Source organism: Acipenser ruthenus, chromosome 1 (genome assembly GCF_902713425.1).
Source record: "Acipenser ruthenus chromosome 1, fAciRut3.2 maternal haplotype, whole genome shotgun sequence".
In the NCBI taxonomy this organism is placed as follows: domain Eukaryota; kingdom Metazoa; phylum Chordata; class Actinopteri; order Acipenseriformes; family Acipenseridae; genus Acipenser; species Acipenser ruthenus.
Genome location: NC_081189.1, coordinates 5,033,924 through 5,060,440, shown reverse-complemented (window position 1 = coordinate 5,060,440; position 26,517 = coordinate 5,033,924). Strand labels below are relative to the sequence as shown.

Sequence of the window (26,517 nt, the reverse complement as noted above, 5' to 3'; positions counted from 1 at the left end):
GGAATCAAAATGGATTTAATTAGGAGTTTTTGCCACTGATCAACAGAAAAAAATCCACAGTCAAAGTGAAAAATAAAATCTACAAATTGTTCTAAATTAATTACAAATACAAAACAGAAAATAATTGATTGCATAAGTATTCACCCCCTTGAGTCAATATTTGGTAGAGGCACCTTTGGCAGCAATTACAGCCATGAGTCTATTTGGATAAGTCTCTACCAGCTTTGCACATCTGGACACTGCAATTTTTGCCCATTCTTCTTTGCAAAATTGCTCAAGCTGTGTCAAGTTGGATGGGGACCTTTGGTGAACAGCAGTTTTCAACTTGTTCCACATATTCTCAATTGGATTGAGGTCCGGGCTTTGACTGGGCCACTCCAGGACATTGACCTTTTTGTTTTTAAGCCACTCCAGTGTGGCTTTGGCTGTATGTTTGGGGTCATTGTCCTGCTGGAAGATGGATCTTCTCCCAAGTCCCAGGTCTCTTGCAGACTTCAGCAGGTTTTCCTACAGAATTTCTCTATACTTTGCTGCATCCATTTTGCCCTCTATCTTAACAAGCTTTCCAGGCCCTGACGCAGAGAAGCATCCCCATAGCATGATGCTGCCACCACCATGCTTCACGGTAGGGATGGTGTTCTTAGGATGATGTGCGGTGTTAGGCTTGCGCCAAACATAGCGCTTAGCGTTGAAGCCAAAAAGCTCTATTTTGGTCTCATCAGACCATAGAATGACCACTGGAAATGTTCTTATATCCTACCCCTGATTGGTGCTTTTGAAGAACCTTATTCCGGATTTGCTTTGAATGTTCCTTCCTCTTCATGATGTAGTTTTTGTTAGGAAATGTACTAAACAAATGTGGGACCTCCCAGAGACAGCTGTATTTAACCTGAAATCATGTGAAACACCTTAATTGCACACAGGTGGACTCCATTCAACTAATTATGTGACTTCTAAAGATAATTGGTTGCACCAGAACTTATTTAGGTGCGTCATAGCAAAGGGGGTGAAAACTTATGCAATCAATGATTTTCTGTTTTATATTTGTAATTAATTTAGAACAATTTGTAGATTTTATTTTTCACTTTGACATTATGGACTTTTTTTGTGTTGATCAGTGGCAAAAACTCCTAATCAAATCCATTTTGATTCCATGTTGTAACACAATAAAATGTGGAAAAGTCCAAGGGGGGTGAATACTTTTGAGAGCCAATGTAGGTGCCCTGAGCAAAAGGCGAGGGCTATTAATGAATGTCAAGGTCAATCATCAAGCAAGTAATGGCTGCTGCATTGCACACTGATGCTTAGGAGGAATGATGCAGAGAATAATAATGCTGTTATAAACCAAACAATAATTTACAGGACTAACGACAATGGCGGAGTCAATCCACCAGGTTTATAATATTTAGTACACCCTGTATATCTATCAATGATTACTTACATATATCTGGATCTTTATTCTTTTTGGTCTTGTTACTCAAGCTTATTTCAAACCGGTTTATTTCACTTGACAGGTCACTAAAAGAAAAAAACTTAGTCAATATAACAAAACTCTAAACACAAATAGTAACGATCATACTAACATTAATAAAAGTAACAATCACCAACATGTCTCTTTATAACTTTGACACACCAGAAAAAACTCACTCGAATATGAATTCCTCTGTCCATACAGGGTTCTGCCCCTCCCTAGGGTGTGTTTTTGCTACCTGCACACTGTTCAGATAAATGTTACAGTAGGGATTTGTGAAATGTTTCACTGGAAGTTTGTGGGCCTCTTCAACATATAAACATAAGCTGCTGACCTGAAAACAAACCAAAAAAAAAATACTACTGGTTACTTGTGCTGTATAACCCAAACCAACATATAACACTCCATCAATGCTTTGGACTTCTTGTCCAACTTATGAATTTCATTATATGCATACTATTTTTTAAAAAAATATAATCTTATGAAATGAGTACTGTACAATTCTTTAGTTCATTTTTAGTTAATACTCAGGGTGTAATGATACGCTAAAGTCACGATGTGATACTTATCACAATATGCAGTTCGCAACACAATATGCATCACGATACAAATAATGGTCCAGATTTGTATGATGCACAATAAGATCAAATGATCTTTTAACTTTGGACTTTTGTTAAAAAAAACAAAATTAACGAGATAGGGTGGGTATGTAGTCATGCCAGCTATAAAACACATGTATTCTTCATTCAATAACCATTTGGTGAACTACAATGAGCTCTGTTGTGCTTCTTGATACAAACGATACATACCTTTCGTACGATATGATATATCACGTTGATATGGGATGAATCACTACAACACAGGTTAATAATATTGTGATGGGAAATACAATTATAAAACAATTCTACCTGCCGAAGACGCTTATTGGATGGTGCCTGAGTTGGTTTTCTTAGATTACTGCAAAATGTTTGCAAACATTTCATCCAGTCCTATTAAAAAACAAGTGAATGTAGTTAATAAATCAAGACCTATGTAGTCAAAATGTTTAAGGTTTACTATTTTCTGTATTCATACATACCTGAGCCTGTTCAGGTGTCTCTCCTGCAAAGTAGAAGATGTAATGCTCCTCACTAAAGTGCTGAACTACAATCTGAAAACAGTTTGGCCTGAAAAAACAGAGTGTCATGGGCACTTAAGTGAAATATAATAACTCTTGTATAAACATGCTGATACAAATTCAGAGCTTAAGGTTTTTATACTATTGTTCAGTATACAATTACATCTCCAAGAAATTTGATTATTAGGAAATAATTCACTACAATAAAACAGAGGGTTGAGGTTGACAGTCTGACAAAACACACAAAACTGGTCAGGCTTATTCACTTTTGAACACCAAGCTGCACCTGTGCCCGTTTACACCCTACCCCCTAAACCTGGGTGAACTGTTTTGTGAGATGAGAGTTTTTTTAGCAACATATTGAACAAATGTGCATAGGTCACAACTTATAAAGAATATGAAGGAAAGAGAAGAGAACAAATTGTTAGCTTACCTGCCAAACAGACTGTCATGGACCCCATACACAGTACAGACACTCAGGTCAATCAAACCTTTGGGTTTGGTGGCTCGCTTTTCACTTTCAAAGTAGATTAGCTGGGCATCATTCCCCTCCAGGATGAAGTACAGGTTTTTCCACCTTTTACCTTTGCCTGGTAATAAAACATAGAACAATTAAAATACATAAAACATAGAACAAATTATAGATATATTTATTTTATATATATATATATATATATATATATAATCTTTATTATATATATGTATTACTACCACTAATAATAATAGCAATGAGATTGTGAATAAAAGTAGAATTACAAGAACAGTACCTATTTGTGGCGTGCTGCATCCAGTATTCTGGCTATATCCTATATATCCTATTCGTTGAACAACACAGTACACCCCCCCCCCCCCCCCCCAAAAAAAAAAAAAGCACAAAGTTTCAGTTTGTTTCAATTGCAAATGTTAATTTAAATCTTTGTTACTTATTAATAAAAAAAAAACACATATCGATATTGCTTTGCCGTGCCGGTTGCATAGAGCTGTATGAGCCAACATCAGCAGCAGTTAGATTTTTTTTAATCAGTATTTAAATCGTATAATGAAGGCCATATAGCGAGGACGTAAATAGTATATCTACACTCAGCTGACGGTTTGGACCAGAGACTATTGCTGCACTCGGTACTGTAAGTTACAAGCAAGCACCATACATTTAAAATAAAATTACCGGTACATTTTATTAATCACATTAAAGACATGAAAAAAGCGATATTAACATGCTACGTTTATACACACACCATAGGGGCTACAGAAAGCGTTTTTTTTTTTTTTTTTTTTTTTTTTTTTTATCCGAGTCAGTGATAATAACTATTGTTTTGTATTCGATTTTTTTTTTTCTGAGTTGGGAAATAACGTAAACTACAAGGAAATAAAGGTAACTACAAGATAACAAAATGTGAATCATGGTGAGCAGAGTACAGTAGCTTGTAATTCCAGTTTGTAACTTTGTTTAAAAAATCATAGCCTTCAATATAAATGTATAAATTTTGGCTGTCATGTGACATATACTATTGTGCTGACTGGATACGATTGCTTGAGTTGTCAGGGGTGTTACATTGGGCAATCCTCGCGGGATTTGGTAGCAAGCAATATAGCTGCTACTAATAGGAGGCACCTCGTTATGTGTCACTCCCACAGATTTAAAATAACAAACACACTGCTTATTACTGTAGTAATTACTCTTACTAATCCACCAATCAGCTGTTTTCACCTCAATCTCTTGCCATTCACACATATTTCAATATAAAAGGTAGCACTTTACTGTAAAAAGCTTGACAATCAATCAGCTGTTTGCACAACATTACTGAGTGATTACCCCTGTACTGTATCATGGCTATTTAATTCCTGTACGGTGTCAGGTTTACAGTTTGAAAAAACAGCAGTGACTGCAACAGCAAGCAAACAAGCATGTCTGGAAAGACAAAAGGAAATAATTTCAGTCCTGCTTTGCTGTAATATGGATGGCAGTGAAAAACGTGATTGACAAATCAAAAAACCCACATTATTTTAGAGGCGTTCACCACCTCCCTGTGGTTTACCGTGCAAACAGAGCCGCCTGGATGACTGGGGAATTTTTTTCTGAATTGCCAAGTATGTGTGTGCTGCGCTTTTAACACTGCGGCATGCTATGGAGCATTCGGATAAAGAGACAAATTGAGATTTTTTTCGAAAACGCTGACAAAGTTTGCCGTCCATAGTAAGTTACGTTGCTGCTTGTGTATTCGGGCAGTGGTGTCTTTGTTCGTCTTTTCTAAGCAGTCAGTCACTTTGCTGTTTGTGTACTCGGGTAGTCATGTCTTTTGTTGGCAATTTTAGTACACGTATCACTATACTGTACTTGAATTTAAGACGCAGGCTATTTTTGAGAAGAAAAAAAGTTGTTTAAAAAAGTGCGTCTTAAACTCGAAGGAATACGGTATATATGTACAAACACTTACCTTTGTGTATTAGGAGGTAGCCTTTCTTGACAATGTTTTTGTAGAAAGCATCTTTCGTCTTACGTCTGATTGTGTTGTAGATTTCTTTTCCATCCACAATATCAGAAAGCACTTGTTCCTGATTCTGAAGTTAAACAAAAAAAAGAAAATGTAAAGTTTGACGACTTCTTGTTATATTGAAAACTGTGATGTACTAGTGAACCCACTATGGTTTATCAAGAAGGTACCACTAGCTTTAAAACATATCTGCAAAGTGCCAGCGGTTTTCTAAATCCAGGTCATGAATTAAAAAATCAAGAACCTAGTGTGAAAGTGTTCTCAAAACAGAGTTCTGGGGCTTTTAGTGCAGTTCTTGTCACCAACATTAAAAAAGGCTTTTCCAAAAATGGATAAGCATGTTGTTCGAAGCACCTCCTAGACCCTAGAAATGAGGATGGTGCCTTGAGTTTCAAAATAAGGCATCTTGGCAAAGAAATCAAGAGGGTCCCTTGCCTGTTTTGTGTTGAGAGTGCTATTCATTCCACAAATGTAAATGAAATAAAAAAAAATTGCAGACACATATAGATATTATGAACATACCTGCACTGAAACAGGGTCCTTCAGGTTGAAACCCTCCACAATCTGCTCTTTTTTATAGTGGTCAATGATGTCATCAATACTACAGAGGAAATTAAAAGAAAATTATCCATTCCAGACAATCCCTTAGTGGCCATTGTTTAACATGTTCATCTTTTAAATTAAAACAAAAAACGTAAGTCCCCAACTTAAGCCCTTGTTCATTTAACTGCAATATATTGTATTTTTCAGGAATGGTTTCTCATTGCCATACAATTATTCAAAAACAGAAATTGCCAATAGTGAGGGTTTATTTTCATTTGTCTTACAACTTGAAAAAGACATAAGTGTTTCATAGAAGCATGTTATTTACCTGTTGTAGTATCTCCCTCCCATCATATACTGATTGTTTGGAGTGGGACATATTTTAAACCTCTGGATATGTTCATTTGTCCGAAAGAACAAAGTGTAGTCCCCAGGTGTGTTATCTGAAGGTCTGATAAGAAAACTGCATATTTGTCCTACTAAACAAAAAAGATAATGTAACTTCAATGCAAGTTTCATTTAAAGTCAGTTGTTAAGATTATTAAAAAAAATAATTATTCAAAAGGACCAGAAGTAGTTGGGAATCTTGCCTCCACAAATTGAATATTTGCAATTTAATTTGTTTCACCTGGAACTACCATAGGGTACATTTGCAAAAATGAACGTGTATTGTCTCAATTCTTATTTCTTCCATGTGTACCAAATGCTTACTACGTAGGCCCACTTATGTATTTTTGCTAATTTCTCCTACTTTGCATCCATTTTTTAATCCAAGTGTTATGCTTAAACTAAAATAAAAACCTCTAGGAAATATTACAAAACCAACCAAAGTTTAATTCTAACCTTGTGTGCTGTTCAGGGAGCTGGAGCTAGGGCTAGTGTTCTGTCCCACCAATAATATCTGCCTATCTCCCTATTTAAACCCCAAGTCATGCCCTTAAGCTCTGTCTTGTGTTTCCTCCATCCCTTCCTCTGCCACTATGCTGCTCCAGCTCTGCAACAGTCTCCCTGTGGGGCAAGTGAAGCTCACTTCCCAACCTTAGAGGCCCAGCCATGCTGGCTTCATCAACCATGAGCCAGAAGGGACCCCCGTCCAAATCTATCCTAACTCTTTCTATTCTTCCCATTCTCTCACCTCTGGGTTCCCCTTGGGGGGGAAACAACAGTTGCTTCCCAGCCCTGGAGGTCGGTTCAGTGTCACCTCCGTGAGCCAAGGGAAAACCCTGCACTCATCCATAAGTCACAAAGCACCTCTCTCCTATTCTCAATTCCTGAGGTTCTTCCTCCACACAGCCCTTGCTCCTGTCCTGTGAACTTTTGGTGCAGGAACACAGTAACCGATAATCTAATGGGCGCACGTTCCTGCATCACGCAGCCACAAAATTCCAGGCAGTGAAAAGTGTCCATCCTATACTTTTCATTATTTCTTTCCAGCCAAACAGTTGCAAGAAAAACTGTTCAACATGACCTTTAACTATTGGCATCAATATTTCTATTAAAATTAAGTTTAACATTTTGCATGTCACTACTGCGTTTGATACTGAAGTCCATGTTTATTTATATACAAAGCATGTCAATGATATTAAGATTTAATAAATCTGTAAAGACAACAGGCACTTACTTGTCATAAGCAGGTTGTAAGCTTCTTGTTTGTTGACTTTTCCATGGTACCAGCTGCAACAATAAAGAAAATACCACATTATAAAACAAAAAACACTGGAACGACATCCATCTCTGTTTCTTTTCTGTAGTAGCAGCACCAGCAGCAGTACCTATGAGTCAGCCTTGACTCAAAGCTGCATGCTTAGTCATCTCTCTCTGGCCAAGTTTCAGCCAATGAAATTGATGGCTTTGAACACTATTTTACAGACTACGGATAGGTCAAAAACGGACTCACTGAAAATAAACAACAAACACAACCAACCTGTTTAAATACCATAAATCATTAAAAAAAAAAAAAAAAGTACCTTCTTAATACACTCATTATCAAACACTGACTGGCCAGAAAATTAGCTATTGCTGTCAACATTTATATTGCACCTGTGGTGGGTTGAATTCTCAACAACGTCCTCTATTCTGAATCAAACCCCATTTAAGCCTTAAAATAAATTGTATTACATACATTTATATTCTCTTAATATAAGTGTTTGTTGTTACTTTGGTCAATATAGAACAATACATGGTGTTAAATGCAGAAAACACTAAAAAGTGGGGGCATCATTTCATGTGAACTCTGTAGGCACTTCAAGTAAACTCTTGTTATAATATCAAAAACACAGTATTTGCTTTTCTTCCCTGAACACAGTGGAGCTTGCATGTCACATTTATTATGGGTATATTCTGGATCTTATCCATTTACAGTAGTTCAGTGGCAACAATTCAATAAAGATGGGAGGTTGTGTGCTGCAGCTGAAGCTATTGTTAGTGAATGTAAACTGGTAAGTCGACAAGGGCTGTTTTCTTAATTAAGAACATGCACAAAAGGGTAAACTAATGAAAGAATGTTACAAATGTAGATACAAGAATATTGTACTTTCAAATTTAATATTTTAAATCTTGTTACATCTTGCTGAATATGATAAATAATCTACTCACACTTTGCCCTCATGTGGATCCTCTTCTCGTCCCTTAAATTGAAAACAAAACAAAAAAGATATAGATTATAGATTATATATATATATATATATATATATATATATATATATATATATATATATATATATATATATATATATATATATATATTAAAGAACAACAAGATGACATTACATTTCAGACTGGCTACATGGTGTAGATGGTAACATGTCAGGTGGAAGGGATGAGATGCTCACTGGTGCAATGTGAAAGCAATCGGAATGAGAATGGAATCCTTGTAATTGGGAGTTTATTGTTGATTTTGAGGATTTGAGGCATATGATGGCTTCTCCCAACAAAAAAAGTTAAAATACATAAAACAATTCATGTTATTTAGATCTTTTTCAATGCTTGTTGGAAAGAACAACAAAAAGAACAACAAAAAATGTTTCTCACCACTTCCTCCACCAGGTCCTCTACAATGAGACCTTGCTCCTCTGTCCTCACATTTGTAACCCACATCCATCCATCATCTAGTTCATTGTGAACTATAAACATGTCCCCTTTAAGGAAACTGAGCAGACAAATACAACATGGGAATTACCGAGACAGGAATTGAAACCATATTAAAGGACTTACATAAAATAACTACAATTCTTACACCATTTGATATAAAAACACATTAAAGGTGAGAGTATCTATTATTATTATTATTACAGTGCACTCCGTTTATAAGAATTACTGATATAAGAATCAACCGCATATTCCTGATTCCATAGTCCTGATAGTAAAATACTGTACTGTAATGTCATTTTAATTCAAAGGCCATTACATGTAACACCACACAGCAGTTAAACTAGGCACCCTCACGAGACGATCGCTTCTCAAGTATACTGTAGTAAAACAGGATTCTGCAGCCTTGAGTAAACATAATCATGATCATATAACAAGCTGCTTACAAATGAGGATTTGTTTTGATTGTTTTGATGTATTGTCCTCAGTGATTGAGCACCATTGACATTTGTATACTGTATTTAAACTGCTGATGTGCGTAGTGTAGATCTTATCGGTTCGCTTTTAAGAATCAACCGCTTACAAGAATCAAATCATCCGGGACGGATGTGATTCTTATAAACGGAGTGCACTATATTATTATTAATAATAATTACATTTGGTTTTCTATGTAAAGTGGGTATAACAAACCAAGAACTGTAAAGTTTCACATTACCTGTAATGACAAGAGCATAGTATTTAATACAAGTTGTAATATTTTAATGTTTGACAAAGCATAATAAATTATTACTGTAGTTTTATCTAAATAGCTATTTTTAGCTTTTCAACTAGTCCTACCTTCCCCAAATATTTATACCGTTTGTGGTATGGCTTGCATGCCACAAGTGAAAGTAACTAATTAGTCATTTGCAAAAATATGCAATATTATAATGCTAACTTCTGTATCCTGGGAAAACAAAGGATTTTTTAAAGTGTTAAAATATCACGAGAAGACTCAAATAAAAAAATTAATAAACTAAAAAGTAACTACACTGTACTGTATTTAAAATAATTATTGCATCAGCATGTAGTTCTGTAACTGCTTTGCATCTCAAATAAATGTATTCCACACATTTAAACAATTAATAACTTTTTACTGTTTATGTTCAAGCCACAACTATTTATTTGTATTATTTTTACCTGATTTCATCTGTTTCTGGCACTTTGGTGTATGGCAGGATGGCTCGGACTCTCCTTCTATCTTCCACAGGCTGGAATTACATTTTTAAATCAAACATTTTACTTAAACTACTTACCATTTTAAAATGTTATGCACAGGACATGAGACATAAAACACATGGAACACTTTTACGTTACGTATTGTTGCTGTTACCATCTTTGAAAACATAAGGGCTAGTTTCTGTACAAGTTACTAGCCTTAGTAGAGCTGTGTGGATCATACAGACCTACATATTTAATACAATAAATAACTAAATTTGCCATGAGGAGAAATTAAACACTATAGTATTCTCTCATTTGAAAGCTGCTGTGAAAAAAAAAAAAAAAAAAAATTAAAAAAGTAAAAATTAGCAGAAGCGCTTGCTCAGTTTTGTGGCTTACATGCACACAGACAGAGAAGTACAATTTAAAATACTTCTGTAGTTAATCAGTTTTATTTCGGGGTTAATAAAATAACTGTCAATAATTTTGCTAATCATTGTTAGTTTAGTGTGTTGACAAAAGTTGCACAACTTCATAATGCAGCAAACGGAGAGAAACTAACAGTACCAATGCCCTAATTATATAATGGTTACATGGCAGGGCGCGTAATAACCGCAGTGCCCAAGCCACTTGCCTATATGCCTGCCCATCATTGCCAGCGGTATCTGTCAGCACAAGCACATCTGATCTACAACCCATTAACAAACTTTCTCAGCATCAGCTGGCCCATTCTGTCACAATTCAATTGAATTCCATCTAATCTCGTCCTACGAGAAAATGACTCATTATCATAATGTATTATTGTTGCCATTTTTTTTACTGTGCACCTCCCAGCACTAAGCCCGAAAAAGATGTACTGTATCATTGGTTAATGACGGGAAACAGAGGGAGGGACGCTGCTAGACTGAGCCAGAGATATCTCTGACTGAACTCAATATGACCGTGTCTCCAGGAATTTTTAATCACACGTGTTCACTGGCAGTGTCACTGATTTTTCTGTCTGAGCTCCATGTTGACTCAAAAACTTTAAAAAGAAAAAAGGAAGAAGAGCTTTCTAAATCGGCAGGTAAGAAATGGGTGCACAACAATTCGTTCCTGACAACAGCAATAATAATAATAATAATACGACTACTACTACTACGACTACTACTACTAATAATAATAACAATAACAATAACAACAACAACAACAACAACAACAACAACAACAACAACAACAATAATAATAATAATAATAATAATAATAATAATAATAATAATAATAATAATAATGTGAATTTCAAGTACTGTAGAAATTGGTTGTGCCTTCATATGTTGAGCCACTTGTACAGTTTGTATTCCACTGTGTTTGGATCATTTAGGCATTTACAAAAAATATCAAAACAGCAGTGGGTTTTCAGGCCATTTCTTTAGCAGCTGCAATTTAATTTGTTTTCGATGCTTCGCTGTCCGCTGTTTCACATACACGTGAATATCCTTCAAATAATGTATACCTATATTTAATTTACAGCTTAGTTTTAAAAAAAAAAAACACATAATGTATCATATTACACAATCACATATTCTATGATCAAATATGGTATAAGGAGGTCTGATTCTATGCTTTAAATTGCAATAATTTAAAATGCAACAGTGCAATACACATTTTGACTCCTTCCATGTCTTCAGTGTACATTGCTAATTTATATAGACATGACCGTTGCCGTTTTGTAATTTGATGTTTTCCCCCCAGAACATCAACGCTAAAAATGAACACACAAATACATAGTAGCTCAAATCCTTACATAAAAAAAACACACAAAAAAACTGAGCAAGTAGCTATGTATGACGTGGTTCAAGTAGCAGCTCTCTGCGTTATGAAACGAGTAGGAGAGACAACATAATAGTGAACGAAACACGATATTGAGAAGTGGATCGATTTCTGTTTTCATGTATTTTTGTTTAATACCTTCTCACTACCTTACGTAGTTCACAAAACTGGTTAGAATGTGTATGCTTTAAAACAGCATACCTTTTTTTCCTGAATTGAGTGTCCAGCAATGCATCATAACAAAACTGTAAATCCTTTGCCAACTGTAAATTTCAAGAACTGTGAAACTATAGTCTCTCAAATGTAAACATTGATGTACATCCAGACGTTCATTGTGATGCACAGCATTCTCCATTGCCTGACGAAATTTCTATTTCGAGTTTTTTTCTTTTCAAAGCTGCTTTGTTTGAACAGGTTGTACAGGTTACAGCGGTTAGCAAACTACAGTTGCGCAGACACACTGCAGACCGAACCACTCGTTTGACCATTATCATTATTACACTCCAGCCGTGGGTCTTCAGACAGTTTGCCTGAAAAGCTATCTTTAACTTTCCCTTCACTGACATCGCTTATTTGTGCTGTTGTATCACTAAGGCTGTATTTTTTCATGGTGAGCATGGACTTCACAATTTCCAAGAATTAGAACCAGTGCGGTATAATAATAATATCCAATACTCCGTTAAAATCAAAATTTCTGAAAGAATACTATTTATATCATTTTAAAATGCATTGATTAAACGTTCGCTTCACCTGCGGACAACTTGTTATATGAAATCCAGTTGAACTTGCTTACCCTAAATGAAATACATGGCATTGACGGTTTTCAAAAAAGCTTTAAATTACAGGACACAGACAAGCGCTATATTTAGCTCTGTTAACAGGGTGACAGACTTTAGTAAAAAATACCCTGAATATTTATTTTTTGCTAAATTACCCTTTGTATTTTTTCATAATGAAAGTTTGTTTTTAAATTGGATATTTTTACAATTTAAGTTATCTATATTTTATTTTTGTAACAATTAGTGTGTGAATCACCCAGAAAACACAGATTTTAGTTTGTTTGAATTAACATTTCATCAACTTAATTGGCTCTCTTGTATTTGTTGTTGTTGTTGTTTTATGAAGGATTATGAAATTGCCTTGGTGCCCTTGGATTGGATTTATATTTTGCCTTTCTGTCCCCTAGAACTACCTTGGTGCCCCTGAATTTTCACGCCCAACGAAGGCAACATTGCCTTGCCCTTTATGACCTTAACTTCATGCCCTGACATGGATAATCAAGATTATAAACGGTTACAGTTTAAGTAAGGTATAAATAAGAAGATAAGTGGTGAAGCAATGAAATGATCAACTGTGGATTTTTTTTTTTTTTTTTTTTTTTTTTAACACTGATTCAGCACTTCGTTGTTTTGCCAAACATTTCTAATTGAGCTGCTATTCATTCAAAATACCATTGCCAAATGACTTCCTGAACTGGAAAATAAATCAATTATATATTAAAGGGTTAAATTATAGAAATGTTTTAAACCAGTTAAAATGATTAATACCCCTCCTTTAAAGTTAACTAACCATTCCTGTGAAAATCAACACAAATACCCACCTCTGGAGGTGCCACTGGAGAAAGCAGTTTTTCCCCTTGAAGTAAACAGGACACATAACTGTAATAGCCAATAAGGTCTGACAGCGAGGAAAACCGTCGTCCACCAATGTAATAATCGCCACACATTGCAATGATCCTAATAAAAGAATTAAGACATATGCAGTACATTAAGAGATACACCAATGTGTTATATTCTTATAATTATAAAATGTAAGTTAATTAATAACAAGCTAGTAAACTTAAATTTCTCTATGCCCCAAATCTGTATGTGGTACCGTTTTCTTTTTCAGAGAATGTATTTGCATCTTCAGCCCCACATTTTTTTTCAGTTTACCAGCAACTAGTGTAAACATAAATGCTGCAAGCTGACATCTGAGAGATAAACACAATTAATGCTAAGCAGGTACCATATGCATCTCATACTGTATTCTAATTGTAGTCCTGTCAAAAACCAAAAACTAATTTTCAATATGAACTACCTTGGCCCACCAAAAAAAAAAAAATACCACCATTGATTTGTGTATCAATACAAAGCAATGTGACAAAGGTTCACACTCATAAGAAAAACAAATTAATTCCAAAAAGTCATTTTCATGATTTATTCTTCGTTTCACAGCTTCATTTTTTGAAGAACAAACAGATTAAATTTCTCATCCATAAGGAAAGTCGCAAACATGTTTCAGCCAAAAAGCCTTCATCAGTGTGTATACACAGCTTCAATATCTCGATTTAAATACACTGAGTTTAACAGGTAATGCATAAAATAAATAGAAAATATCTGGGATACCACTACACTTCTGGGATAAATGATTAATTCAGGAGATACCAATATATATTTTTTCTTTTAAAAAAAGGAATTAATTAGCAATAAAATGTCTACCCATATATTTAGGACCTGGGGAAACTATATGCTGCTTGTTTATACAGTCATATTTATTGAAACTGACAATTCATAAAATAAAAGTATAGATCAGTCAGGACTTAAGTTATGCTCAAATTTTGTTTTTTTTATTAACATGAATCACATGTTTTGCCCAACACGTGGGCTGCATGCAATCTTTTAGATTACTGATATATCCAGTTTCTAACAATAGCTCTTTGTTGACATCTTTACACTGCATTACCACTGTCCTCCCACACCTTTTCTTTATCACACAGCCAGCATCAACTTCAACCCTCAAGATGTTGCTTCCTGTACTGTTTTAAGCAGCTTCAACCCTTAAAACTGCTGCTCCAACTCCCAGAATCTAACTCCACACTTTCTGTCCTTCCAAGTGACCGATCAATGCTTTACTATGATCCATGTGTTTTCAATGTCTTTGTGTTCATTGTGTAACTTGTATTGAAAGTCAAGTTGAAAGCAAGACTTAGAAATAGTGTTTTTTTTTCTTTTCTTCTTTTGTTCAGTAATTGCTATGAAAAAAAAAACATAAAATAACAAAATCTCTAATACACTACCTGAAATGGTTAACAACACTTGTTTTGCTCAGAAATGACAGCACGAATGACCCCGGTCTCCGATCGCTTTCCCTAATGAGGTAACTGCCAGGGGTTTTGGCCTGTCTGAGACGCTCTTCAGCAATTGTCCGGTCAAGTTTTCCATGATACCACCTGAAAGACAGAACAGGTATACAATATTACAAAAAAACATGAAAGGTTTGAATGCAATTTACCAGCATAGTTCATACTTTATTTCCAGCAAATGTAAAGCAAATATGTGTCACCTTACAGTAATCCAATTATCCCTGCAGAGAAGCTATCTAAAATCAAGAAGACACAATTTTGATCACACTGTACAGTACCGCTGAACAGACCTGAATAACACATTTAAATTGAAGGAACAGCCAACACATGACCTTTATGCTATGTTAACATCCATTTCTCTAAAGGCATCTCTTAAATATTTAATTCTCAGCATATTAACAGGAAGCTGAAGAGCAGCTTGCTACGGCAGTGTCAAAAAGCGTTAGTAGCAAGTACTGTATTTGGTAACATGCATCACTCCGGAAGTAACTTAAAAGCATCTAAGAATTTCAAGAAATCCAGGGATGAATTTTCTGTCTTAAGAACCAGTAAAGAGAAAATCTTGGGCAAGGTCCAAGACCTACATATCTAGAGAACTACAGTACTTTTCCAAATATGATTAAACTTGGTTATTACTTTGACATCTTAGCATGGCTACTGTATACTGTGAATTATCTACCTAAGATGTACAATAACTCTGGCTTTGTAACATAACATATAACAATAATTAAAGCATTAAAACTGGAGGTATACAATAAGCAGAATACCATTTCACCACTAAGGGGAGCCATATCATGAGCCTTCTGTAAAGTACAGTGCAATGTAATCACAGGAAGAAAAACAGTGATCATACTCTGCAATCACAAACTTCACAATAACGTTTTATATTGTTAAATAGAAAGTTTTAAAGTTAGAGGAAACTGAAGTAAACAGAGTTTAGCAGAGATCAAGCTACAGTACATGAAACCACTGAATACCTTGCTAGACCAGCACACGTCTGCAGCACTTTTGTGCAGTGAAAGGTAAGTGACTGTTCAAAACATTAAACCAGGCCTGTTTCTTTTTATTCTGTTTGTTTTCAATTTACACTTTGCATCTGTTCAGCTGCATTACTTGTATGCAAGTTGGAAGTTGATCATACATTACATCCCACCTTATCGGCACAATTCTACAATAGGGGGTTTATGTTTAATAGTGAATCCAATAAACACTAGATCAGGCATGACATCAGACATGAGTAATTGTCACCGAAGAAAAAAAAAGGAAGCCGCACACTCAAACATACTCTTAAACATTTACAAAATTTATTGAGAAAGAAACCAACTATTCGGCTGCAAAGCCTTCATCAGGGTATAAAACCATTAAAATGACAAATCCATGTAGACAGGCAGTGTAGAGACATACTGCAGGTGCAAGCAAGTTTCAGAGAGTCTGTGCAGCTACAGTGTAACTTCAAATTGGTCCGGTCTGCTTTCTGAAAAAGCACAAAAGGCCAAACTTCAAGTAGAAAATGAAGTCATATTTTAGTATGAAATTTATCTTAAGTCTTAAAAGCCGATATCCTGTTAAATATTTTCCCTTTTCTACTCAATTACTGTATACACAGTAATTTCAATTTATTATAAGGCATTACAAAATGTGGTCAATACACAGTATAACCTTATATAGTGTGGAGTAGTGGTTAGGGCTCTGGACTCTTGACCGGCGGGTCGTGGGTTCAATCCCTGGTAGGGGACACTGCTGCTGTACCCTTGAGCAAGGTACTTTACCTAGATTGCTCCAGTAAAAACCCAACTGTATAAATGGGTAACTGTATGTAAAAATAATGTGATATCTTGTAATAATTTTAAGTCGCCCTGGATAAGGGCGTCTGCTAAGAAACAAATAATAATAATAAATGTGACCTTGGAGGTTTGCTTTTAGCAGTAATATAACTAATCCAGAGACTGCAACTTCTCTATTCTTGGAGGTAGATTTCTGTAACCGACACTGGAGACTGGTGTGTGGTTAAGTGAAACTCAGAGAGCTTTCTCCTGGCTGATGGAAGCAGCCCCGTTTAAGCATCTCAAAAGACATCCTGTCACAAGTCATCAGTGTCAATGAATAATGAAAATGCACCATTTTCATTAGCTATGCGAAAACCATACCACCTGCCTTTAGCAAAAAAAAACAAAACATACTTGCATTAACCCTCCCATGCTCGAAGCAATTTTATTTTACCATTTCAATACATAAATGGCCAAGTGGGATTATTTTTATCCCAATAAATGTATTCAAAATGTACATGACTTTTCCTTTGAATCAATAACTTTCAAAACGGGAGCCTAAGCTACATGTTTAGTGAGAAGACAGACCGGCTATTCAGTAACAGCATACATGCAGGTTATGCTTTATTACTGAAAAAAATATAGCAATGAAAAGTAGACAACAGGTTAACTAGATCTACAGTGAAAAACACAATGTTTTTTTCTTCCTTTGACATAGCTTTCCATTTAGCGTAAAATTCTGAAAAGGGAAACACAAATCAATGCAGGGTCATACAGCATGGCAAGATTAAAAAGTTAAATAAAGATAACATCTGTTTAAAAGCAAATTATAACAACCTTTATGTGGATTAACATGCTGTATACTAAAAAGTTCAAGGTAAATTAGATGTTCTCTCTCTGCAATGGCTCCTTAAGGCTTCATATTAGAAGCAAACAATTCTGAGCAGATAACTACTGTATCACCATGCATAAAACTGGAAAATAAATGTAATGAAAGCTACACGTAGACATTAAAACCACCAACACAGACCACTGCTGTATTATCTATCAAAGAAACACAAGGTTAAAACACAACAATATAAATATTCAGATTTCAGAAAGTCAAATTTAAACAATCTTGAAGCACACAAGACCCTACTATAGCCAGGAAATCATCCAACCCCCAATAACAAAAAAAAAAAAAAAGATATATATTCTCATCTTCAGCTAGTGTGTGCACCTGCTTCTCGAAAAAAAAAAAAAAAAATGATATATATATGCAACAAATACCTCCAGTATGACAAATCATAATTATGCAGATAATCAAATATTTAAAAAGGTTTAAAATAAAAAATGACTGTACCTGTTATTCAGACACCTGTAAAAGCAATGCCAAAGCCATACCATATTGTAAATCAACCACGTATTTAAATTAAATGTAAATAAACAAGCATTTTCAATCCTGGACAACAACTTCTGTAGTCAAGTAGGAAAAACCATAAAAAACGTGAATACTTGAGCCGAATCCACATCACATATTCAGCTTTAAAATACAATGGACGAGGAATGTTCCAGTACATTCACTGTACAGTTAAATCAGCTACAATAGCTTTATGTCCCACTTACAATGAATTCATCCATTGCTGCATTTCTTCTTGTGTACCTTAAGCTCTCGTAAGCTAACCCTGCTTCTTCACCGACGAAGCTCATGAATTACTGGAGTACGATTTCTCCATCTCATCAGGCATAACTGACATAATTCCAATTTAGTCATAGCCATGCTCTCTACAACATGCTGCTTCAATAAACTCATCATTGCACTCTCGGTCAGTGAGCAGATATGTTCTGTTCCTAGAAATGATCCAATAAAAAAGTTTACATTAACTGATAAAGCCGAGGCTTATTGATGTTAGAAGAAAAAAAAAATGGTGTCTGTTGGACACGTCAGACATTTTCTTTAACTTGTTTTTTGTTGTTGTCTGTAGTTCTTCGATTTTTTATCAAGGCAACAGATTGTTGTCATTTTGAATCATGGGGGTTAGTTAAGAAAACAAAAAAGTGCATTTAATCATACAGTATTTACTGAGTGTAAGATATAACTTGACCCACACATGTCCATTTCAAAACAGTTACTTTTTTTTTTTTAATGGATAAAACCAAACATTGTAATGGGGTTGACCTGTTGTGATATATTCTCACAAGACCATTGACCTTCACCCTTGACAAAACTAGGGGTGTTAGTTTCAGTTTAACTTCCTAAACACGTTTAAATGTTTAAACTTTAAACATGTTGGGAATGTTAACCAGACCTGGGGGGGTAATTACAATTACAGCAGATTTTTTTTGCATATTTAAACTGTAAAAATCGACAGATATATGGTATAAATTAAATTACGCAGGTGTGCCAAGTTCAACTACAATTAATTACAAATTGCACAATTACAATTGGAATTGACCCCAGGTCTGATGTTAGCCAATCAGAAAAGCCATCATTCATTGTTGACAGAATGTCAGAATCGGTTAACTTTGATAAAAAGTGAACATTTCAGAGAATATTCAGTGCACTCAAGAATGCACCAGTGAATCAAAGTCAACACAGAACAAGAATTATAAGCTTTTATTGGAAACCATTCCCATTATATGCAGTTTTTATTTTTCTCAGCATAAAAATAAAAGATGGAAGTTGATCTGTGTGAAGACACTAATAAGATCAGAGACATACATAGGGCCCTATGGAAACCGTGTTAACGAGAACACGAATGGAATCAAAAGAATAACGTGGAATTAAGTGCAGTATGAAAAAAATGCAAATGCATTTGGCAGAAGAGCATTAAGCTTGAGATTTACATATTTGAAGGGAATATGTGAAACTAATTCTTAGTACAGGCAGTGGCATAACTTTGGTTTCAAAAGTGGGGGGGACAGTTTCTGTAGCTGGGTTATAAATGAGGTGGGGTATTCTGTAAGGGATAAACAATGAGATGGGTTGAATCTGTGAAAATAATTCATGGTTCGAGTGCATTAAATAAATACAATCATGGAAAATAAATTGAAACCTTTTTAAGGACTTGAAACAATTAGACAACGTTGTAGACTATTTTTAACATCTGTATTAAAACACAAAAAGTACTGCTCACACAGACTACTATTACAGTATAGTCACTTTTGAACTAAAAGATCCCAATGTTCACACAGATAAGATTTATGGTAGTGAAACCATGGGCATAGCAGTAAATATAGAATTGATCAAGTTCAAAACGAAAAGTTATGAAAGAAATGCACAATCTTCAAAACAACTGTATTAAATCAATAAGCACTTTAAGATCAAGTGAAAGAAAGAAAAAAAAAAGTCTGTACTCCGGTATATTCCTTGATACAGTAGCACCTGGGAATGCTCTAGGTGGGCGCCCAAACCTTTTCTTACACGTTTGTGGTCATGAATGCCAGTGCAGGTTTTTTTTTTTTTTTTTTGGATCAAATGTTGAAAACGCATATACTGTAGTAGGACAGTCCATATGGTAAATCTGTTTGCAAAGGAAACAGTGTTGCATGTGTTTCATTTAAAACTTACAGTCACAGACCCTACACTTAATATCAAATTTAATTATGGCACAACAAGCGTAAGGTGCCAATACTTTTGGCTTGGACTGTACATTTTGTATCAGTATAACAGTATGCCAGTAGTGTCGTTGCTGCCACTTGAATATGGAAGTCCACAGCCAGCATCAAAGACCTGGAGGGCCACATTTAGCACCCGGGCCTGGGTTTGGGCACCCCTGCTCTAAAGATGCTTTTCTAGGAATTCATTTATTTTTTGAATGCATGATCAAAAACAACACTAACAAACTGAGCACACATATCATGTAGCAACGACATCTACAGTACCAAATTTGAGTTCTCTGTGACAAATAACTTTCCTACATCATTGCTGAGTGAATCACAGGATAACAGCTGTTTACCCTGTAGTTCAGTCTACAAATAAAGGTGTTTTGGAAAGACCTGTTTAGCTTATTGCTGGCATTACAATAACAATACAAAATATCAGTTTAGTAACAGTCCAGCAATGTCATGTGAGAGTAATCCTATTTACAGTACTTCACAAATGAAGTTTAGTGTTTTTACTGGTACAATAACTAGGATAAAATATGAAACACTTTGATTAAAAAAAAGAAATAAACTAACTAATTAAATGAAATTAATTTAGCTTACTTACTTCGGCAAAGCCCCAGAAGAATGCAGTGCTTTGACATTTTTTGCTTTCTTGTTCTCAATGTGTTTACGACTGGCAACATGATCTTTAATAGTATTGACTGATACACAAGCAATCGAATGATAGCAAAATTTGCAGAATAGTATCCCACCATCCTCATGTAGATAATCAGAAAATGTTTTAGCTCTGTCTTTTGCTGAAACATTGCATTTTTTTTTGGTGCAGCCGCCATGTTCAGTTTCAACAGTCACATGATGAATGAACTCAACTTGACTGGGTGTACTGCAAAAAAAACCCCACAGAAAACTGACAAAGACAACATTGCAAAATTCCATTCCCACAATGCCTAATTCCGCGATTCCGGAAAATTAGTATCCCTAAATTAGGCATCATTAAAATAACTTGCTAGATAATTAATTTAATTAATTAATTAATGACATGGTCTTCCATGACAATTTATTTCTAAATTCTACCTACACAGCTTTGCCGATGTGCCACTGAACACTGCGGTGGTCAGTAATCTACTTAATGTACTAACAAGAGACACTTCTTTTCTCCAGCTTATCCATTACATCACACCTCTATCGATCTGCTCTGCCCTAGTGTCCATCATCAAGCTTTTGCTTCTCAGGTTTCCACTACAGTTCAAAAATGAAATATACCAAGACTGGTAAAATACCACAATATAGCACATTTATTTTCTAAATAAGGCAGTTGAAACTACTTTGACATAAAGTAAAACAATTAGGCAAGAATATTATTGTTTCATGCCCTCTGTCGTTCAGAGGGAATGTGAAGCTTTTAGTAGACTACTGTATCAATAACCGGCTAGCAGATTGGTGTTCCTCTATAAATCTGGGTTTCATTAATAACTGGGATAGTGTTTGGGAGAGGCCTGGGTTCTTTACATTAGATTCTGAGAATCTAGGTTTCATTGATAACTGGGATGGTGTTTGGGAGAGGCCTGGGTTCTTTACATTAGACTGAGAATCTGGGTTTCATTGATAACTGGGATAGTGTTTGGGAGAGGCCTGGGTTATTTAGGAAAGATGGTCTGCACCCAAATAGGAGGGTTTTAATCAGATTGGCGGTAAACAGAGAATTGTGTAAAAAATCTTGATTGGATTTACTACCAAGAGATTATTCACAAATTTGAGCCATATGATTATGGGTCTACCTAAATCGTGATTTCGCGGAAATCGTGAAATTGAAGGGTCACTGCGAAATTCACCTCTTAGGGGCCAATGTATACAAACAAGTACGGAGAGGAAAAAAAAAAAAGAAACCTCGTTTAAATGAACTACTGCACAACACAAACGACGCAAACTACGTATCTTCCTTCTGTAGATAGCCCTTTTTTATTCCTTCGCCGTCCTTTGTGCATTGCACAAATAACATTTCCACAAAAAAATTATCCAAAGCGGTTAACGTTCCTTTTTACTATTCAAATGACAAAGTTTTAATCAGTGCGTCTTTACTGCTTTTATGTGACTTGTATTGATTCCCACATAAGGCAGTCATAATAGTGTTCTAACTCTGGATATAATTTCAGTCTTTTTCTGTTCCTGAGATATTAAGGAGTATCACTTTAAAAAAATTGCCAGGCGGAATTGCTTTTTCAGGCCATAGTCAATTCCAGATAAGAGAAAGAAAGCAATTTCCATATAATAATGCTTGAAAATGTAAGTCTTTTACAGAGACTGTTTATGTGTGTATGACTTGTGTTTAAAATATTCCATATGATGTGGGGTTTCTTGACCTATCTAGGCAGCAACAGGGTTAAAAAAAAAAAAAAAGCTTCACATTTTCCATGTTTTGTTTCCCGTGGCCCAATACATTAACCCTATATAAACTCTACTGGGTCTCACAGAGGTAAACAGTGCTACTAGGTCCCACTCCTATGACTCTTGAGCAAAGACAAGCCCCCCCTCCCCCCCCCCCCCCAAAATAAAAAAAGTATTGTAATCGTTCACAAACCCTAGCTTAGGTGCCCCGAAGGTTTTAAAATCCATTTACCTACTCCTTAAGTTCACTATCATGTTCACTTCACTCCAATTATTGTGCAGTTGAAGGTAGAACACTAAAAACGTGTCCTTTTTATCACATTGGTCGACGTTCATGCAAGAACTCCCAATTAACAAGTGATGTACATAAACAGTTATGGCGAGGGGGGGAGCAGCTGTTGAATGAAAACTATTTTACAGGTAATGGAGCTCAGCTAAGATTTAGCTTGAAGGGACAGATTAAAAGATTCTTTCAGCTTTTTCTATTTGTGCTTTCTCAAGTTCGTACTGCCTCCCACTGCTACCAACCAGAGTAGGAACAGGAAGACAGCACAGCATGTGATCAAAAGGCACATGCCATTCATCCAGCTGAGTTGGCCATGACAGCATGCCTGAGGGTTTGTGTTGGTGCATGAACTTCAGCACATCACTGTGCTCATCAGACCTTGTGATCACACCACATATCATTCTGCATCATACATGGCAGCCACATACTGTCCAGGCTGCAGTCATGACCAGCTCAGCAGAGAGCTTGTCTTGGCTCAAGAGTCATAGGAGCACTAGCACTGTTTAACTTTGTGAGACGCAGTAGAGTTTATACAGCAAAATGTACTGGGCCATAACCACTGGAAACAACACATGGAAAATGTGAAGCTTTTTTTAACCCTGTTGCCGCCTAGACAGATCTAGAAACCCCGTATCATCGGGAATATTTTAAAGACACAACAAAAAAGTCATACAACATAATGGTCTGTTAAGACATTTACATTTTCAAGCATTTTTATCAAAAAATTGCTTTCTTTCCCCTAATTGGAATTGACTATGCCCTGAAAATACAATTCCGCCTGGGAAAAAAACTTTTTTTGTGATAATGCTCAATATCTCAGGAATAGAGAAAGATCCCAAAATTAAATTAGATCCAGAGTTAGATCACTGTTACAGTATGACTCCCTTGTGTGTAAATCTCAACTTGATACCACCTATGACACATCTTCATTTTTACCCACCTGTGGAGCTAGAGGACTGCTAAAAAAAAAAAAAAAAAATGCTTGGTGACCCTTGCTCCTCCATTTATCCATGAAAGGTATGTTTTAGAGTTATTTTGGTGTGGTGTTAAGATTATATGACTAAACATTAACCTGGGTATGAATCTTAGTGGCTCTATCATACATATTTAAAAAGTTATTGGCTTTTAAAAGCAGCGTGGGTTTTTTTTTGCAACCTCGGCTACCCGAAAAAGGGGTGGTACCCCCTAGGTATAACCTACCATCTCAGGAACTATTAGAAGTTGAAAGCTCAAAATTCCGATTTTTCAATGAAAATCGCATAAACTAACTTTGTTCAGTAGTCTCCAGCTAAGAGAACACCCTTCAGGAAGCAAGCGAAGTGCTCTCATAGCCGAAGTGTTCTCCAAGACAGAGTTAGCCACCAGACACAATATGAATCGATAAATAAATATGTGTGACTTGTCATGACGCACGTGCATCAACATATGAAATGAACTGAATAAGTAAGAGAAAAGCAATAGGCAAGTGTATGTTAATAAAAGTACAATAATAAAGTAAAGCCCTGGACACGCATCGGGCAGTGTGTCATACCCACTCGCAAGTCCCAAAGTCAGGAACCAATGAGTTCACCGCGTTCAGTCACTGGAGACAGACACGCATGTATGTATGTATGTATGTATGTATGTATGTACGTACGTACATATATACACACACACACACACACACACACACACACGGTAACTATTTGGCGAAATATTTACAGAATACAGTACTTAAACTGGTGCTATAACCATGACGTAAAATTATACCAAGTAACATTTTTATTTACAATGAAGGGAAAACCTAATACATGATTTCATTATAAGCATTTGTTCGACACAGTATGTTCCCTTAATTGTAAATAAAAAACGTGATTAGGTATCATTTATTTAAAACACTATTAATATTAAATGAATCAGGTTTGTAACAGCATTTTTTAAGTATTGTGTAAATATTTTGTCTAATAGTTAAAGTACAATGCTTACGGGGCTGTAAGGGCTTGTTTTCAAAAGATATCGGCACGGACACTGTATACAAACCAATGGAATACCTTGTGTGTAGGTATGTATGTATGTATGAATGTATGTATGTTGTGTGTGCACGTGTGTGTGTATTAATAGAGAGAGAATATATGCATGTCTCCAGTCATGTATGGGTTTCACGATCACGCTGCTGTATAGATAGTATTGTCATTGACTTGCCCCATTACCACTGTACTTTAATGCATCCAGGGTAGGTCAAACATCAGAAAACAAATCACAAATTGTGCGCCCCTTACTGTGATTTCAATTGGGCAGTGTGTGATGCCCGCTCTCAGAGGTGTTTTTTGCGACGTGACCTCCGCCAGAGATGAGACAACCGCATCGGGCATTGTGTCCCCGGCTTAAGACAAACTAACGCTAATAAACTAACTGCAGAGATCGAAATTAACACCCGCCAAACGCGGGTTCATTTGGTCTGTGGCAGGTAAATTTCACATACTTACGTTTTCGTACCCTTAACACTTTAAACACCAGTGGCTCTGTGCCAGTGGTGTGAATTTGCCACAGACCACTGTACCTTTAATCAACAGAAGCTGTTGGCTAAAACAACAAGGAACTTAAAAAAAATTATGTTACCACAACTTCTGTTTTCGATTGGTCTATTTAATATATTCTGTCATTCAAGTTTTTTTTAGCAAATCACATATGAAAGTGATGTTGCTGACAACCACAAAATGGAGAACAACTGAGGTTAGTTTTTTGATATTTACTTAAATCTAAAAGGATTTTTATAAACAGCTTCTGTTAATAAGTATAAATATTATCGCCTGTCATTCTTTTAAGATGAAACAAACCCCCTCATAAGACATCTTGGGCTGTACTACCTTTCTCTCCGTGATTAATTTTTACAAATAAAAATGCTACCACAGAACAGCAATAACAGTTCAGAAAAAGTTGGTGAAAATGCTGAAAATGATTTTCGCTGAAGATAATAAAATCGCCCTGGCAGTGCTGTCTATTTATGTCTTGAATTACTCCGCTTGTTTATTTTTTTATTTTTAGAATGGCAAAAAAATACACTGCACTGCAGGCTGTTCGTCTTCTATTTGCTGACCAAGATAGTGAGCCTGAAAGAGACGAGGTAGGAGAGAGGAAAAAAAAAAATACCTGTATTGTATGTAAGTGTAATCATATTTGTTCTACAGAGCTACCATATGAAGACATAAACAAACTCCAGGGTTTTCTTGTATTGTTGCAATGTATTTGTATGGCTTACACGCATTTATTTACATACATTTTCTTTTTTTTTTTTTTTTAGATATTCAAGGATGTATAAAACCACTTACTAAATCATGCAGAATGTTGGTGAAAGACAACATTCTATGTGAAAACAACGTGGCATTCAAAGTGTTAAGGCCGGTTTATATTCCATCACTCGACTGTCGTTGAAGAGCAAGGCGACCTGCGATCATCGCCGTCATGTCACCATGCAGTTTATACTTTCTACCAGCAATCGCCCTGCTCAAACTGCAGTCACTGACAGTTCAAATCAACTGAACTTTGACCTCGTCGCTATGGTTATTACAACACCTAAATGGATGACCGGTTGTTTGTCAAGAAGCAGATGAAAAAGGAGAACACATGGGTATTGACTGCTGAAAAAATACAATCAACTTGTGAGTATTTT

The 26,517-nt window shown here is 35.7% G+C and overlaps 1 protein-coding gene across 4 annotated transcripts in view; it reads right to left on the bottom strand.

Moving 5' to 3' along the window:
• Positions 1-26,517, bottom strand: part of LOC117403974 (ras GTPase-activating protein 1) — a 49,618-nt gene that overhangs the window by 10,892 nt on the left and 12,209 nt on the right. For 3 of the 4 annotated variants that reach the window (XM_034006516.3, XM_059033902.1, XM_034006512.3), the window contains 14 exons: positions 14,778-14,930; positions 13,320-13,455; positions 9,890-9,960; positions 8,654-8,771; positions 8,219-8,250; positions 7,245-7,297; positions 5,952-6,102; positions 5,603-5,681; positions 5,024-5,147; positions 3,022-3,178; positions 2,550-2,637; positions 2,380-2,460; positions 1,648-1,805; positions 1,442-1,518 (listed from right to left, as the gene is read on the bottom strand). In XM_034006516.3, coding sequence (XP_033862407.1) covers positions 1,442-1,518; positions 1,648-1,805; positions 2,380-2,460; positions 2,550-2,637; positions 3,022-3,178; positions 5,024-5,147; positions 5,603-5,681; positions 5,952-6,102; positions 7,245-7,297; positions 8,219-8,250; positions 8,654-8,771; positions 9,890-9,960; positions 13,320-13,455; positions 14,778-14,930 — 1,478 coding nt within the window. The remainder of the gene's footprint in view (positions 1-1,441; positions 1,519-1,647; positions 1,806-2,379; positions 2,461-2,549; positions 2,638-3,021; positions 3,179-5,023; positions 5,148-5,602; positions 5,682-5,951; positions 6,103-7,244; positions 7,298-8,218; positions 8,251-8,653; positions 8,772-9,889; positions 9,961-13,319; positions 13,456-14,777; positions 14,931-26,517) is intronic. The other variant, XM_059034058.1, reaches the window with a different exon arrangement.